Raw genomic sequence first — 19,000 nt, forward strand, 5'->3', positions numbered from 1 at the left:
CAAGGTTGAAATCATTTCGAAATTTAAAAGTTGAAAAAATTGGTCTAAACTCAAATGATCCTCTGATAAGACTCAAAAATACAGGACTGAGTGAGTATACAGGTATGGTTGCAAGGAGGGGATATCACCTGACATTTTCAATTACCCTCTTCAGGAAGAATTTCAGATAAGAATGTAAAAGCCTACTGGAGAACGATGTGCTGGCAAAAACAGCAGTTAAATCGCCCTTGTGGGAGCCTAGCCTGCTGTAGATGCTTATCTGTGGGAGAGGATAACCAAGCCATACATCTCCCAGAGCAGCTTATGGGAAGGGCACCCAGCCAGGATCCATTAAATGTCCTCAGCCACCAAATGGATAGCCTGGGTCTGGGAGGGAGCCTTCCATGGGTCTGTGATTTGGAGTAAAGTGGGAGGTACTTGTTTTGGCCCATCCAGACACCTTTATCTAATGTTTTCCCTCATATGGAATATGTTTTGTTTTCAATACATGATAAAGTGAAATTAAACCAGGTCCCTGAAACAAAACTGATCTCAGCTATGATCTACCTCTGGAAATGATTATCTTTGGCACACTGAATTTTCCAAAGATGGCCACAATAATATCTCCCATCTCACATGATCTTATCTTTTGAGTTTATCTCTTCATCCCATTGAATCTAGGTTGGCCCGACTGCTTTGACCTATCAAATACAGCAGACAAGTAAGACTGTGCCAATTCAGGGCATAGTCCTTCACTGGCCCGACAGCTTCTGCTTCCTGCCCCAAAAGATGCTCAATCTTGGGGCCATTTCTTGTTGGAACCCAGTCACTGTGAGAAGCCTAAGCCATACAGAGAAGCCATAGTAGGCACTCTGGTTTGACAGCCTCAGCTGAGCTCCCAGCCAACAGCCATCATCAACTGACAATCGGGAAAATGGTCCATCTTGAACCTTCAGCTCAGCTGAGCTCTAGGTAACTGCAGCTCCAGTCAACACTGGACTGCAATGGCATGGAAGACCCTGGGTAACCCAAGTCAACCCACAGAGCAACTGCACAAAAGATCCAAAGAGAGAACCTCCCAGTAAGCCCAAGTCACAGAACTGTGAAAATGAATAACAAATTACTGTTTAAGCAACTCAATTTTTGGGGGCTTTGTAACAGCAGCAATAGATGGCTGAAATATTACCTATCATAATGACCAAACTGACTTAGAATATATTTCTAAGAATATAAAACCATTAGAAAATATTTCACGCTGAAGACCTGGAAGTACAGGCAGCATCAACACTCAGAGGCAGAGACAGGCTGGACAAATCCACTTGGCCACACTGGATTTCTTTTCTTGAGGTTACGGGAACAAAGCTATGCTCCATCTATGTCTTTCAGAGTGTTGTTGAATCTAGTTTCCTAAAACCCATGCAAGTACCCAATGATGAAAACAATAAAAATAAACTTGAACATTTAAAAGAGCAATGCTATTAACATGCACAGCCACCCAACAGTGGCTTAATTTATCTGAGATCAGGCAGGAGAATAATGCACTGTCAGAGCTTAGGTGGTCACAGGAAAAGAGATCATTAATCACACGACCTGCTTGGGATTCTGGATGGGGGAGTTCAAAGGGCTAATTGAGCCCCTTTTCAAAGCCACATTATTTCCAGTGTGTTTTTAAAATCACACACTTGGTCTGCACAGAAGGAATGTCAAAAATACCAGTTTTGGTGGGGGTTTGTTTTGTGTGTGGCACCATTCTAAAAATCAAGTAAGTCTTTTTTATTATGTTTTTCCAACATTGAGTATGCAAGAGAATATTTACAAAACATGTAAAGTATAAAGAATGATATAAATGGCCGGGCACGGTGGCTCACGCCTGTAATCACAGCACTTTGGAAGGTCAAGGCAGGTGGATCACTTGAGGTCAGGAGTTCAAAACCAGCCTGGCCAATATAGTGAAACCCCGTCTCTACTAAATATACAAAAATTAGCCAGACGTGGTGGTGCATGCCTATAATCCCGGCTACTTGGGAGGCTGAGGCAGGAAAATTGCTTGAACCTGCGAGGCAAAGGTTGCTGTAAGCAGAGACTGTGCCACTGCACTCCAGCCTGGGCGACAGAGTGAGACCCTGTCTCCAAAAATAAAAATAAAAAATAAAAAGAATGATACAACTGGCCATGCGCAGTGGCTCGCGCCTGTAACCCCAGCACTTCGGGAGGCAGAGGCAGGCGGGTCGTTTGAGCTCAGAAGTGAGCAAAGGACAAAGTCCTCGAGCAGGTCTGGTCTCAGCATTTTCCCTATCTGCCAGGCAACCCTACCCTGGCCCTCCAGCTTCTCCTTCCCTTCTTACTTGCATCCCATACCACTGCTATGTCTGAATGTTTGTGTCTCCTCAAAATATGTAAGTTGAAACCCTAACCCCATGGTGGTGGCATTAGGAGGTAGGGCCTTTGGGAGGTGATTAGGTCATGAAGGTGGAACCCTCCTGAATGGCATTAGTGTCCTTATAAAAGAGACCCCAGAGAGCTCCCTTGCTCCCCTTCCATTATGTGAGGACACATTGAGAAGATGGTTGTTCATGAATCAAGAAATGGGCCCACACGAGACACTGAATCTGGCCATACCTTGATCATGGACTTTCCAGCCTCCAGAACTGTGAGGAATACATTTCTGTTGTTTATAAGCCACTCAGTTTAGCAGCCAAACAGACTAACACACACACATACTGAGCACCTACTGTGCAACAATAAATCAAGACAGTTTCCAACCTCATAGCAGTCTAGCAGGAGATTGCTAAGTAGAAAACATTAACACCAAGCAATGAGGCATAGACCAACCACGCCTATGCCCTAGTTTCATGCACGGCTCTGTCATAATGTCACCTTCTCAGAGAATCCTTTCCTGACCACCTTATCCAGGTACTCCCTTCCACCACTCTGTCATCTGAACCGATTTAATTTTTTTTCACAGTGCTTATCGCCACCTGATCTTATCCATGCTGTTCACCGTCACATAAGCTCCAGGAGGGCAGGGACTTTTGCATCATCAGCCCTTAGAAGAGGGCTGGATGTTAAGTGAGTGAGTGAGACAGCACTGCACACGATGCTCTGTCAACACAGAGAAGGGGGTGAATTCAGCTTTGGCTGGCTCTGGAGAGGACGATGACTGACCGGAGTCCTGAGCAGATGGGTAGCTCTTTGGATTAGGGCCTGTACTGTGCTCAACTGTGTACAAGGCTCCCCCCACCTTGCTGGAGGTTCCTTGAAATAGGGACTCTTCTCACTCATTTGGAGATTCTCTGAGACACTGGGCATAGTGACCTGCATTCATTCATTCCACAAATATTTAATGTACCTACTATGTGCCTACTAGTGTTCTAGACAGAGTGGAAATTAAATTTTTTTCTCAAAATTAAACTGCATAAAAAAGTCTGGAATTTTAACCAAGTCTCTTTGATCAGGGACAGCTTTTACAAAACTCAGATGATGTGTCCTTTAAAATAGTTGGCCAGGCGTGGTGGCTCACATCTGTAATCTCAGCACTTTGGGAGGCTGAGGCAGGGGGATCACAAGGTCAGGAGATCGAGATCATCCTGGTTAACATGGTGAAAACCCATCTCTACTAAAAAAAAAAAACACACACACACAAAAAAAAAATTAGGTGGGTGTGGTGGCACACACTTGTAGTCCCAGCTACTCGGGAGGCTGAGGCAGGAGAATCGCTTGAACCCGGGAGGCAGAGGTTGCAGTGAGCCGAGATCATGCCATTGCACTCCAGCCTGGGCAACAGAGTGAGACTCCGTCTCAAAAAAAAAAAAAATATATATATATATATATGTGTGTGTGTGTGTGTGTATAAAATAGTTCTAGAAACACAATCTTTTTCAACATTTTCGACTTCACATTATTCTAAGTGAACAAATGCAGAAACAGAAAACCAGACACTGTATATTCTCACTTATTAATGGGAGCTAAACAATGAGTACACTTGCACATGAAGAAGGGAACAACAGATATTGGGGCCTACTTGAGGGTGGAGTGTGGGAGGAGGGTGAGAATAAAAAAACTACCCATTGGGTACTATGCTTATTACCTGGGTGGCAAAATAATATGTACACTAAAACCCTGTGACATGCAATTTACTTTATTTTTTATTTTTTGAGACAGAGTCTTGCACTATTGTCTGGGCTGGAGTGCAGTGGCGCGATCTCAGCTCCCTGCAACCTCCACCTCCTGGGTTCAAGCGATTCTCCTGCCTCAGCCTCCCGAGTAGCTGGGATTACAGGCGCGGGCCACCACGCCTGGCTAATGTTTTGCATTTTTCAAAGACATGGGGTTTCACTATGTTGGTCAGGCTGGTCTCGAACACCTGACCTTGTGATCCACCCGCTTTGGCCTCCCAAAGTGCTGGGATTATAGGTGTTAGCCACCACGCCTGGCCTATGACACGCAATTCATCTATAGAACAAACCTGCACACGTGCCCCTGAAACTAAAACAAAAGTTTTTAAAAAAAAGATTTTTGGCCAGGCGCAGTGGCTCATGCCTGTAATCCCAGCACTTTGGGAGGCCAAGGGCAGGTGGATCACGAGGTCAGGAATTCGAGACCAGCCTGGCCAACATGGTGAAACCCCATCTCTACGAAAAATACAAAAATTAGCCGGGCATGGTGGCCCATGCCTGTAATCCCAGCTACTCGGGAGGCTGAGGCAGGAGAATCACTTGAACCTGGGAGGTGGAGGCTGCAGTGAGCTGAGATTGCACCACTGCACTCCAGCCCAGGAGACAGTGCGAGACTCCATCTCAAAAAAAAAAAAAAAAAAAAAGGATTTTCAACTTCAAAGAAACAGCACAAAGTCAGTTGTGATCTTGCTTCTGAGAAGCCAACTCCAGAAACCCCAAAACCAACGAAAGAACTCCATCCTTGGCCGGGCGCGGTGGCTCAAGCCTGTAATCCCAGCACTTTGGGAGGCCGAGGCGGGCGGATCACAAGGTCAGGAGATCGAGACCACAGTGAAACCCCGTCTCTACTAAAAATACAAAAAATTAGCCGGGCGCGGTGGCGGGCGCCTGTAGTCCCAGCTACTCAGGAGGCTGAGGCAGGAGAATGGCGGGAACCCGGGAGGCGGAGCTTGCAGTGAGCCGAGATCGCGCCACTGCACTCCAGCCTGGGCAACAGCGTGAGACTCCGTCTCAAAAAAAAAAAAAAAAATATTCTGTTCCTCTAGAACTACTCCTGGTACCAAAATAGTTCTAGAGGGACAGAAGTAATAGGATAGATGTATATATAAAGGGGAGCTTATTAAGGAGTGCTGACTCGCAATCACAAGGTGAAGTCCCACAATGGGACATCTGTAAGCTGAGGAGCAAGGAAGCCAGTCCTTGCCATCTGAACTGCCTATCATGAACTGGGTGCTTTCTGACCTATCTAGCCATAAAGTGGGGTGTGCACAGCAGTATTCCATCATCAAATGGAAGTGGTATATACATGATCGGGTTCAAGCAGGTCCTGAGGGCACAAGTAAATTACATGAGGAAGTGGCTCAAATGCCCTGCCACCCTGCCTTCTCTCCCCCAGCCTGCACCAATGGCCTCATGGCAGGGGTGGGGGGTTCCCTATGATCAGTTGACAGAGGAAGAGAAGACTAGGGCCTGATTTACAGATGGCTGTGGATGATATGCAGGCACCACCTGAAAGTGGACAGCTACGGCACTACAGCCCCTTTCTGGGACATTCCTGAAGGACAGTGGCGAAGGGAAATCTTCCCAGTGGGCACAACTCCGAGCACTGCACCTTGTTATGCACTTTACTTGGAAGGAGAAATGGCCAGATATGTGATTATATACTGATTCATGGGCTGTAGCCAATGGTTTGGCTGGTTAGGGACTTGGAAGAAGTATGATTGGAAAATTGGTGACAAAGAAATCTGGTGAAGAGGTATGTGGGTTGACCTTTCTGAGGGGTCAAAAACTGAGGATATTTGTATCCCATGTGAATGCTCACCAGTGGGTGACCTCAGTAAAGGAGGATTTTAATAATCAAGTGGATAGGATGACTCGTTCTATGGACACCACTCAGCTTCTTTCCCCTGTCATTGCACAATGGGTCCATGAACAAAGTGGCCATGGTGGCAGGGATGGAGGTTACACACGGGCTCAGCAACACAGACTTCCGCTCACCAAGGCTGACCTAGCTACGGCCACTGCTGAGTGCCCAATTTGCCAGCAGCAGAGACCAATTCTGAGCCCTCGATATGCACCATTCCTCAAGGTGATCAGTCAACTACTTGGTGGCAGGTTGATTATACTGGACCTCTTCCATCATGGAAAGGGCAGCAGTTTGTACTCACTGGAATAGATACTTACTCTGGATATAGGTTTGTCTATCCTGCACACAATGCTTCTGCCAAGACTACCATCTGTGGACCCATGGAATGCCTTATCCACCATCATGGTATTCCACATAGGATTGCCTCTGAACAGGGCACTCACTTTACGGCTACAGAAGTACAGCAGTGGGCTCATGCTCATGGAATTCACTGGTCTTAACATATTCCCCATTATCCTGAAGCAGCTGGATTGATAGAACAGTGGAATGGCCTTTTGAAGTCACAATTACAATGCCAACTAGGTGACAACAGTTCGCAGGGCTGGGGCAAAATTCTTCAGAAGGCTGTGTATGTTCTGAATCAACATCCTATATATGGTACTGTTTCTCCCATAGCCAGGATTCATGGGTCCAGGAATCAAGGGGTGAAAATGGAAGTGACACCACTCACCATTACCCCTAGAGATCCATTAGCAAAATTTTTGCTTCCTGTTCCCACAACATTATGTTCTGCTGGCCTAGAGGTCTTAGTTGCAGCAGGAGGAATGTTGCCACCACACAACAAAGATTGCCACCTGGACACTTTAGGCTCCTCCTACCTCTAAGTCAACAGGCTAAGAAGACAGTTAGTGTTGACTGGGGTGATTGACCCAGACTATCAAGACGAAATCAGTCTACTACTCCACAATGGAGGTAAGGAAGAATATGGTGGAATACAGGAGATCCCTTAGGGCATCTCTTAGTATTACCATGCCCTGTGATTAAGATCAATGGAACACTACAACAGCCCAATCTAGGCAGGACTACAAATGGCCCAGACCCTTCACTAATGAAACTTTGGGTCACTCCACCAGGTAAAAGTCAACGACCTGCTGAGGTGCTTGCTGAAGGCAAAGAGAATACAGAATGGATAGTAGAAGAAGGGAGTCATCAATACCAGCTACGATCACAGGACCAGTTGCAGAAACGAGGACTGTAATTGCATGAGTATTTCTTTCTTATTTTGTTAAGAACATGTTTGTGCATGTAGACACTTACTCTGGATATAGGTTTGTCTATCCTGCATGCAATGCTTCTGCCAAGACTACCATCTGTGGACCCATGGAATGCCTTATCCACTGTCATGGTGGATGAAGAAACTACCTTCATTTCCTTTCTTTTTCCTTTATCATGTGACATAAGATTTATTGACATCATATTAGCATTTAAGTGTTAACTTTATGTAACAGCATTTGGGTTGGGGATTGGTGTGCTTCCAGTTGTAGGAAGGATAGGTGTAATTATGACCTTATTATTTGTCTTTATTTGAAGATTATGTATGATCTCAGGAGATGTGTATGGGTTCAAGTTGACAAGAGGTGGACTTGTGATGGTTAATATTGAGTTTCAACCAGATTGGATTGAAGGATGCAAAGTATTGTTCCTGGGTGTGTCTGTGAGGGTGTTGCCAAGGAGATTAACATTTGAGTCAGTGGACTGGAAGAAGCAGACCTAGCCTCAACGTGGGTGGGCACCATCTAATCAGCTGTCAGCATGGTTAGCATAAAAGCAGGTAATCCCAGCACTTTGGGAGGCCAAGGTGGGTGGATCACAAGGTCAGGAGATGGAGACCATCCTGGCCAATATGGTGAAACCCCGTTTCTACTAAAATATAAAAAAATCAGCTGGGCACGGTGGTGCATGCCTGTAATCTCAGCTACTTGGGAGGCTGAGGCAGGGGAATTGCTCGAACCTGGGAGGCGGAGGCAGAGGTTGCAGTGAGCTGAGATCGTGCCACTCCACTCCGGCCTGGCAACAGAGCAACACTCAATCTCAAAAAAAAAAAAAAAAACCAAAAAAAAAAAACAAACAAACAAACAAAAAAAACGCAGGTGGAAGAGCATGGAAGGACAATTAGACTGGCTTAGTCTTCTGGCCTACTTCTCCCATGCTGGATGCTTCCTGCCCTCAAACATCGAACTCCAAGTTCTTCAGCTTTTGGACTCTTGGACCTTCAACCACAGAATTAAGGCTGCACTGTCAGCTTCCCTACTTTTGAGGTTTTGGGACTCGGACTGGCTTCCTTGCTCCTCAGCTTGCAGATGGCCTATTGTGGGACTTTACCTTGTGATTGTGTGAGTCAATATTCCTTAATAAACTCCCCTTTATATATACATCTATCCTATTAGTTCTGTCCCCCTGGAGAACCCTTACTAATACAGGCTGTTTCCCTTTCTTATGGTTTGTGTGTTCACTGGAGTAGCACTTTTAATTTCCTTCAATAACTTTTCCTTTGCATTCACGACTTGGCTAACTGGTGCTAGAGGCCTACCCTTCAGTCCATGTCAGCTTTTGATGTGCCTTCCTCACTAAGCTCAATCATTTCTAGCTTTTGATTTAAAGTGAGAGATCTGTGGCTCTTCCTTTCACTTGGACACTAAGAGGCCATTGTTGGGTTATTAATTGGCCTCATTTCAATATTACTGTGTCTCAGGGTGTAGAGAGATCCGAGGAGAGGGAGATGGGGGAATGGCCTGTCAGTGGAGCTGTCAGAACACACACATTAAGTTTGCCATCTTACATGGGTGCAATTCATGGCACCCCAAAACAATTACAACAGTAACATCAAAGATCATTGATCACAGATCACCATGATGGCTTTAATAACAAAGTTTGGATATTTTGAGAATTACCAGAATGTGACACAGAGACAAGAAGTGAGCACACACTATTGGAAAAATGGCATCGATAGACATGTTCAATGCAGGGTTGCCACAAACCTTCAATTTGTAAAACAACAAACAACAACAACAACAACAACAAAAACAGTATTTGCGAAGTGCAAAGTACGACAAAATTAGGTATACCTATAATTCTCATTTCTATAGAAGATACTACCATTTATAATAACGATGACGAAACTTGCAAGCTAGTATCCCTGCAGGGACCATGAGTCCAAATTCCAGCAAGAGAGAGGGTGGAATCTGTAAAAGTCTCAGTGTAAACTAGGCTTTTCTGTTAATGTAAATGTCCAAAATTAACACCAGAGTAATGATGCATGGGTGGAAGCTGAAAAAGGCTCAGAAATAAGACAGAGGGAAACGGATTGTAGAGCCCACACAATAAATTTAAAGAGGTGGTAAGATAACAATACCATAACCAAAGATGGACAATACTAGCACAGAGAGGTTGCATGAACTAAAAATAAAGAAAGAAAGAAAAGTGGGCTTTTAATTCAGTGATGTGCTATGGAAAGATTTTCCTTATGGAGGACAAACACACCAATGGCAGGTATTAGTAGTGTATCAAAACCATAGTGATCTCTAAAAAAAATATTAATAGTAGTGAAAAAGTCTCTGTTAGAAAGCAACACGTTGGAAATTTAAGAGCTGATGTCATCTTTAAATATTTTTGACAAATTTGCAAGTGTTCATTAAATTTGTGTTTTATCCAACATTCTCTGAACTAAACTGATACACTGAATAAGGTTCATATGATTCCCTCTATATAAAAACTTTCCTATTTTCCCAAATTAAATCATATTTCTCTTTCTTTCTCTGTCCTACTAAAGATGGTTTCCACTGTCCTACTGGACTGAGTTATTTACTGAGTCTTGTCAGTTACTGCCAGTAAAATATTTTAATGACTTAAGACGTTGGTGGTCACATAGTTATCGTAAATTTTTCAGTCACATGGTTTCATTGGTGAGTTTACCTAGTTCCTAACAAAAATTAGGCATGGTGGCATAGGGTGCATGGGTACAGAGGTCCCAGCTACTTGGGAGACTGAGGCGGGGGGATCACCTGAGCCCAGGAGTTGGAGGCTATAGCGTGGTGTGATTATGCCTGTGAACAGTCAGTGCACTCCAGGCCTGGGCAATACAACAAGACCCCATTTCTTTTTTCTTTCTTTTTTTTTTTTTTTGAGATGGAGTCTCGCTCTGTCACCCAGGCTGGAGTGCAGTGGCATGATGTCGGCTCACTGCAAGCTCTGCCTCCCCGGTTCATGCCATTCTCTTGCCTCAGCCTCCTGAGTAGCTGGGACTACAGGCGCCCGCCACCACACCTGGCTAATTTTTTGTATTTTTAGTAGAGACAGGGTTTCACCGTGTTAGCCAGGATGGTCTTGATCTCCTGACCTCGTGATCCGCCCGCCTTGGCCTTCCAAAGTGCTGGGATTACAGGTGTGAGCCACCGCGCCTGGTCAGACCCCATTTCTTAAAAACACACACATATATATTTGCTTCATTAAAATACTGCTGATCATGGCTGACAAGTTATTATTGTCTCTCTATTAAAGAGAGAGACAACAAGGTAGGGGAGAATGTGAGGAGGAGCCCAAGTCCAATGCAATCACTGAAATCCAAATGCAACTGGAAAAAGAAGAATACCAGAAAATGGAATTCATGGACCTAAAGAGAAAATGCTGAATGCATCATCTTGGTAAATAAAAGCCCCTTTATGCACTGGGGTCCCTTAGCAAAGGATCTTTCACTCAGAAGATACACAGAGAGTCAAGCCAGGTAACTCCAAGGCCAACATGTCTCTCACTTACCTCTTCTGGCTGGCCATGCCTCACGGGGGAGCAGGAGCTGTAACGCTGGATGGCACAAAGCCCGAGCAAACAGACTCATGACAGTCAGACTGTCTGGCAAAGGGGAGACATGCTTACTTGGATATCACAGGAGAAGATGGTCTCTTAGGAATGCCTCCAGAAAACTCGCATCTTCTCAGAGGGGACCCGAAGTTCACAACGGGAAGAGAAGTTGCTGTTCGCTGCCCCCGCTTCACCTTATCCACCTGTAGGGGACACAGGATAGCTACAGTCCGTGACTGGCCCTACTTCCACAGTTTATGAGACTAATATTCCAGATGGAACAATGCACAGCTTTCTTTCAGAGGGATCGATATGAAGCTATAATGCTTCACATGACAGGCATCTTTGCAGGGAGGCAGGATGAGGTCATCACATTTACATTATCCAGTTAAAAAAAAATCAGCCTCAAAATGCAAAGATTTCCTTCTCCTTGTTATCTTTCAAAGAGTTAACAACACAATCATATTATGGTCCTAGATATATAGGAACTGAAAAGAGTACAAAGATGTAAAATCACTACAAAAAATTACAAGTGGGTGAAAATGTGGTTATAACATCCAACACAGTGAGCTGTGGCCCCTGATGGTATACATGGTATAATGGGGTCTGCAACCCCATCTAGTCCTGTAGGTCTTCCCATTACCTCCCCTGGCAAAAGGGAACAGACATCAGTGCCTAGCCGGCAGAAAGTGATCCACAAAGGTTAGCTCCCTTCTCTCCCTATCACACTTTTCTGTAGCAAGTCCTCATTTGGCCCCCACACTCACATCCATCAATCCCTTTCAATAGTAATCCACTGTATAGTAAAATCCAAGAGTCTAAAACATGCACTTCTAAGAGCCACAACAGATTTGAAAAGAAAATATGGCATTATAAAATGCAGTAGTTTTAAAATAAGTCCTGACATTATTTGATATTCCTCCCTTCAACAGGTGAGGCTTAATTCCTCTCCCCTTGAGCGTGGGTTGATCTTAGTGACTTAAAGGACACTGCAGCTTCCCGATTGCTTGCCTGGAGGGAAGCCAGCTGTGGCACCATTTGGATACTCAAGCAGCTTTATGGACAGGCCCATGCAGTGAGGAACTGAGGCCTCCTGCCAACAGCCATGAATGAGCCATCTCAGACGAGGCCCAGCTGTGCTTTCAGATGATGCAGCCCTGGCCAACATCTTGACCACACCTCATGAAAGACCTTGTACCCAGAACCACTAAGTCACTCTGAATTTCTGACCCAAAGAACCCATGAGTTAATAGATATTTGTTATTTTAAGCTGCCAAGGTTTGAGGTGATTTGTTAAGTAGCAATTGATAACTAACAAAAGTAGTATGGCATTGTGTAATTTCTAAATAAACAGACACAATTGGGGGTGCCTGCTCAACATTTAATTTACTGATAGTACCCGTATGCCATCAAAAATGTTTAAGCTTGGCATAGTAACACGTGCCTGTAGTCCCAGCTACTCAGGAGGTTGAGGCAGGAGGATTACTTGAGCCTAGGAATTCAAGGTCAGCCTGGGCAACATAAAAAGACCTCATCTCAAAAGAATATTTAATGATTACTTTTGTAGGTAAAAGTTGATGTGGATTCTCAGTTCTAGTTAGGTGCACAGGCAAGACTGACCCAGAATCAGATATCCATAAAGAGGAAGACAGAGGATATTTAGAACATTCCTTCTGATTCCTGTCCTCTGGAGGGCAGGCTGTGACAAGGACATCATTAAGAATTTGCTCCAAGGTACTAAGACTTAAGATGATGCAAAAACTTAAGTGATTTTCAAAGGTTGGTTAAAATTTTGAACTAAATCTACCCTTTCCTGCTTTGAGCAGTCCCAGGAGATTGATGGAAACAGAGAGCCCAGGTCAAGCACAGAAGTAATAACACCATCAGACAGAACACGGTTTGTAGGAGTGAGTGGGTGGGTGATTTTAAACCTACCAGAGAGGCCTCTCCTCCTGCAAGGGCTTCTTTCCCAACATCTCCTGCGCCAGATATAGATGTAGATGTAGCTTTCTTCTTCTCAATGTTTCGAGTGGGTGAAGACTTGTAAGAAGGGTTAAGAGGGCCAAGAGGAGCTAAACGAGGACAGACAGGGAATACTAGAAAGTTACAGTATAACAGCCAGAAGGACAGAGAGTACAGATGGAAAAAGTAGAGCAGAGGTGGGAAGAACACATTTCTGTTAAAATATGACCTGGGCAATCAATATCATACTTTTCTATTGTACACAAGATGGATCTTACCCTAAAAAGGCTCCCATACTCAGGAGTCAAGTTTATTCAAGTTTATTTCAGGGGTTAAAAGTCTATACTTTGGAGCCACAGAGACCTAGCACTGCCACCTAATAGCTGGATCACCTTGGGCAGGTTATTTAACCTCTCTAAACATTGATTTCCTTGTGCACAAAAGGGTTAACATAGCAGATCTGACTGCTGTGCTTGGAAAGGCCTGCTTACATGGGTAGCCCTTGGGTGGCATCTGGGAACTTAGATTTCAGGAAGGGTTCCCACCATTAACTGATGGATGTCTAAACTGTTTATACAAACAGTATGGTTTATGCTAAGCATCTGCTTTTCTTGTGGGAGTCTGGAATCTGGGTATGTGCCTGGGAGGGGATACCTACATATCTAGCCCCCAGTAAAAACCCTAGGCAATGAGTTTCTAGCCAACTTCCCAGCCTGGCAACATTTCATACATGTTGTCACAACGTGTTGGTAGAGGAATTAAGCTCATCCCGTGTGACTCCACTGGGAGAAGACTCTTGGAAATCTGCACCTGGTTACCTCTGGACTTAATCCCATGCACCTCCATTTGCTAGTTTTTTCATGTTTCCTCCTACTATAATAAATCACAGCTATGGGTTGGGCATGGTGGCTCACCTGAGCTCAGGAGGTTGAGACTAGTCTGGGCAACATGGTGAAACCCCAGCTCTACAAAAAACACAAAATTAGCATGGCATGGGGGCACACTCCTGTAGTCCCAGCTACTCTGCAGGCTGAGGCAGGAGGATCGCTTAAGCCTGGAAAGTTGAGGCTGCAGTGAGTCAAGATCACACCACTACATTCCAACCTGGGTGACAGAGAAAGACCCCATCTCAAAAAAAAAAAAAAAAAAAAAAAAAAAAAAAAAAAGCTAAGAAAGAAAAAATAAGTCAGTCATGAATACAACTATGTTGATTCTTCCAAGTTCTCCTAGTCAATCATCAAACCTGGGGTGGTCTTGGGGAACTCTGGCACAACTAGTGTCAGAAATGGGAATTGCTGGAATGACCCTAATTCGCTGAAACACGGTAAAATCACATTTTGGGAAAAGGACAAAAGGGAGGAGAACAAACTTGTGATGCCTGGGTGGCTATGAAGTTATCCATGGTATAAAACAGCAGCTGAGCTGTTGCTAGAGGTAAAAGTGACCTATGGAATTTAAAGATGACCAATGCAGCTCCAAGAGAGTTGGCTCAATGGATCCCCCTGGCTGCTTTTGGCTGTAGCACGCTAGCTAAAGTGAAGGAAAAAGCGCAGCCCAAGAGATGCCTTTGGTTTTTGTTTTCTCCTCCAAGTGAGAGTGAGACACAGCTTCCTTGCTTTTTGCCAGCAGTGGGTAGGTTGGAATTTAAACTCCAAATATTAGAATCAGAACAAGTCTCTGTAGTAGATTTTTCTGCTAGGACTTTTGTAATGGAGCCTCTGGAAAAAGGGAGCTATGAAAAGACAGGCAATTTCTAGAAAAAGACACGCTTTCTGAGTTTTAAAAATTGACTAGGGACCACTATAAATATAGAATGCCCTTCATGGGGCCCAAAACTATAAAAAGATCCTGGATGCTGCTAGACTGGGTCACATACAAGTGCCCACAAGACAGGGCTTGTTCTCTGATGGGACCATCCAGTCAAGCTGCTCATTGGCTCTATATTTCTGATGCGGAGTCTGATTATATTCCCAACACATGACTCCTACAAAAGCTCCAAGTCACATCACAGGCGATGTGATTCTTTCAGCAATCCCTGACAGATTGAACTCCATCCCCTCTGGAGAAAGTGTCACTGCTGTTGATGTTTTGTGTTTAATTTTCTGGAGTAGCTGCAGTTTGTAATAGACTGAGATCCTGACTATATTTCCTCTACCTTTCTCTCACTACACGTGTCAGTAAAGCAATTTGCTAAATGCAGCTGTCACTGGAAAGGGATTGATCCTTTCTAGGCTGCTCACTGGATAAATGATCAAGATGAAAGGGCTCAGAGGTGATACAAACCTACTTTAAAATGTTTTGAAAATTTAGGATTTTAGCCTAATACCTGAACACAATATATCTTTCTGGTTAAGTTGGATTAAAAATGGGTTTTAACAAATGCTTTTGTCCTTTCTTTGAAAGGTCTGGGTGAGAGTAGGGGATGATTAAGAAAATGTAAAGTTTTGATTATTGAATAGGACATGGAGAAAAACAACATAATCCAACACCTGGGGTGATACAGGGATAGGGAAGGACATTTGTGCTCTGTTTTTCATAACTGCTCCTGGAAGCGCTCTCCTTCCTGAAGGAAAACTCCCTGTGCTGAAAGCACCTTGGGCTCAGACCCATGGCTGAGCCTAGATGGCACGTGACAGCATGACTATGAGTTGGCAGGGGTGGGGCCAGCTCCTGTATGTCCCACAGAACACCTCCAGATGCCGTCTGCACTTGCCAAGAAGATGAAGTAGGGTCACTGGTAGAACTGTTTGGGACTGATGGCCTCAGGCAGCCCCCATAAAACCTGGGACGGAGCTGAATTACCTGCACTGGACTGAGCACCCTGAGGTACCAGTCACCACAGTGGGAGGCCACGTTGGTGACTGCCTGACCAATGATAACCCTGCTAGTGTGCCCTAACATCTTCAACTCTTTGTTTCCAGGGAACCACATGAGCCCTTGGGGATCACAGTTCCTATGTGCGTGCCATGATTATCATGACACTGCGTCAGGCCTGGAAGGCATTCAGATCAGTTTCAACTTACTGGCCAGAGCTGTTCTGGGCCTGAGTTGATGCCACGGGCCAGGTAAAAAGATTCATATAGCAACTGATGGAGGAGGTCACCTGGCTGTCCCAAACAGATCTTTCTAAGGCCAGGTGCAGTGGCTTAAGCCTGTAATCCCAGCACTTTGGGAGGCTGAGGTGGGAGGATCGCTTGAATCCCAGAGTTTGAGACCAACCTGGGCAACACAGGGAGACCCTATCTCTACAAAAAAAAAAAAAAATTATCTAGGTGTGGTAGCACACACCTATAGTCCCAGCTACTCAGGAGACTTAGGTGGGATGATCACTTAAGCCCAGGAGGTTGAGGACGCGTTGAGCCATGATCATGCCACTGCACTCCAGCGTGGCTAAGAGCAACAGAGCAAGACCTTGTCTCCAAAATAAATAAATAAATAAATAGGAAAGAAAAGAAAGAAAGAGAAGAAAAAAGACAGACTTTCTGGTTAATGAGATTTGCTTTAACTGCTAAGTCCCAGAACCCCTAAAGGACATAACTGAGATCAATATTGCAGGATGGTCTCACCCCCTGCTGTATGGTGCCCCACTGAAAAATTTTCTGTAAAGACACCTTGGCCAAGGGTCAAGTGGGTGGACTGTGCAAAAATGAGCTAACATAGCAGGCCTGACTGCCGTCCCTATAAAAGCCTGCTTACAAGGTTAGCCTTTGACCGGCACCTGGGAACTTAGATTTTGGGACGACCCCCGCCTTTAACTGATGAGTGGCTCACTGGGCATAAACAAACAACAAGTTGAATACCTGTTTTCCTTCTGGGAACCTGGAATTTGGGTATGTGCTGGGCAAGGGGTGCATGTGACCAGCCCCCTGTAAAAACCGGGGGCACTGAGTCTCTAAACAGCTTCCCTGGTTGGCAACATTTCACACATGTTGTCATAACTCATTGCTGGGGTGAAAGGCATCCTGAGTGGCTCCACTGGAGAGGACTCTGGAAGCTTGTGCCTGGTCTTCCCAAGACTTTGTCCCATGTGCCTTTCCCCTTTGCTGACTTTGCTTGCATCCTTTCACTGGGGATCCTGTGAGTCTTCCTAGCAAATCACTGATCCTGGAGTTGCTATTAGGGAACCGCAACATATTCCTTATTCTCAAAATGGGGTACTTCCTACTTGCTAGGGTTTTTTGATATATAATTCATATACCATAAAATTCACCCTTTAAAAAGTGTACAGGACAAGCATGGTGGCTCATACCTGTAATCCTAGCACTTTGGGAGGCCGACGCAGATGGGTCACGCTTGAGCCCAAGAGTTTGAGACCAGCCTGAGCAACATAGTGAGACCCTGTCCCTACAAAGAATCCAAAAAATTAGCCAGGCATGGTGGTGTGTGCCTGTAGTCCCAGCTACTTGGGAAGCTGTGGTGAGAGGAGGGCTTGGAGTTCGAGGCTGCAGTGAGCTATGATCACATCACTGCATTCCACCCAGGGTAAAAGAGCAAGACCCTGTCTTTAAATACATATACATATACATATACACATACACATATACACACAATTTGGAGGTTTTAGTACATTCACAAGGTTGTGGAACCATAACCACAGTCTACTTCTAAAACATTTTCAAGATTCCCCAAATAAACTCTTTGTCCGTTAAGCAGTCACTCCCCTTCCTTCCCTCCTCCGATCTCTGATAACCACCATCTATTGTCCATCTTCACGGATTTTCCTATTTCAGACATTTCACGTAAATAGAAGCGTACAATTTGTGGCCTTTTGCAACTGGTTTCTTTCACTTAGTATAATATTTTCAAGGTTCATCTATCTTGCGGTATGTATCTTTTTTTTTTTTTTTTTTTTTTTTTTTTTTTTTTTTTTTTGAGATGGAGTCTCACTCTATCACCCAAGCTGGAGTACAGTGGTGCAATCTGGGCTCACTACAGTCTCCACTTCCTGGGCTCAAGTGATTCTCCTGTCTTAGCCTCCCAAGTAGCTGGGATTACAGGTGTGCACCACCACACCCACCTAATTTTTGTATTTTTAGTATTTTTAGTAGAGATGGGGTTTCACTATGTTGGCCATACTGGTCTCGAACTCCCCACCTCAAGTGAACCGCCCGCATCAGCCTCCCAAAGTGCTGGGATTACAGGCATGAGCCACCATGTCTGGCCTGTATTTCTTTTTATAGCTGAATAATATTCTACTTTATGGGTATATCACATTTTGTTTCCACTTTGTGGCTATTGTAAGTTTTTGTGCAAACATATGTTTTTAATTTCCTTGGCTGTATACCTAGAAGTGGAATTGCTGGGTCGTAAGGCAACTCCATGCTTAAGTTTTTGAGGAACTGTCAGACCATGTTCTACAGCAGCTGCACATTCCCACCAGCAGTGTGTGAGGGAAGAGTGTCTCCACACCTCCACCAACATGTGGTTATTTCCCCTTTTAAAAAAATTGTAGTCATCCTAGTGGGTGTAAAGTGGCAACCCACTATGGTTTTGATTTGCATTTCCCTAATGATTAATGATGTTGAGCATCTTATGAACTTATTAGCTATCTGTACAACTTCTTTGCAGAAACAGTATAACTGTTTGGAAGCAGCTACAACTAGGCAGAAGTTTTATGTCATTTATGTATCATCACACTGAGTACACTATCTTGAGAATAGAGAGTAGACCTGACCTTAGGTGGACACAGTGCTGCTCATCTGGAAACAAAGAGAATCCCAGCCCCCACGAATCCTGACATGATGACTTGATCTGCTTTGATAAAGGCAGAGCTTTGATGGTCTGGTCCAGTGTTTCTCAGACTTCAATGTGCAGGTTGGGTGGGGCCTTCCAACCAAGCTCCTAGATGCTGCTGCCGTTGCTGGTCGATGGATCACTTTTTCAGTAGTGAAGCTCTAAACTTCTGTTGAGCTTTTACTCTGTGCTAATCATTGTGCTATCTCATTTGCGTGCACTCTCTCATTTAATCCTCACAATAATTTTAAATAGCTCCATCTTATAGATGAGAAAACTGAGGCTTAAAGAAGTTAATTAACTTACCCCCAATGGTGAGAGCTAGTGAATGGCAGAGCTGGCTATGGGACTCCCCAGACTGGTCTACAGGCTATTTTGCCACATCATCTCTGAAGTCTACTAACCTGCAGAGTTCATCAAGTGGGTTTCT

The 19,000-nt window shown here is 44.5% G+C and overlaps 1 protein-coding gene across 50 annotated transcripts in view; it reads right to left on the reverse strand.

The window, feature by feature from the left end:
- MAP7D2 (MAP7 domain containing 2) overlaps positions 1-19,000 on the reverse strand; it is a 111,946-nt gene that overhangs the window by 26,086 nt on the left and 66,860 nt on the right. For 26 of the 50 annotated variants that reach the window (XM_074029018.1, XM_074029011.1, XM_074029015.1 and 23 more), the window contains 2 exons: positions 12,811-12,971; positions 10,951-11,078 (listed from right to left, as the gene is read on the reverse strand). In XM_074029018.1, the coding sequence (XP_073885119.1) occupies positions 10,951-11,078; positions 12,811-12,971 (289 nt within the window). The remainder of the gene's footprint in view (positions 1-10,950; positions 11,079-12,810; positions 12,972-19,000) is intronic. The other 24 variants (XM_074029025.1, XM_074029020.1, XM_074029033.1 and 21 more) reach the window with 1 other exon arrangement.

This window comes from Macaca fascicularis, chromosome X (assembly GCF_037993035.2).
Source record: "Macaca fascicularis isolate 582-1 chromosome X, T2T-MFA8v1.1".
NCBI lineage: Eukaryota > Metazoa > Chordata > Mammalia > Primates > Cercopithecidae > Macaca > Macaca fascicularis.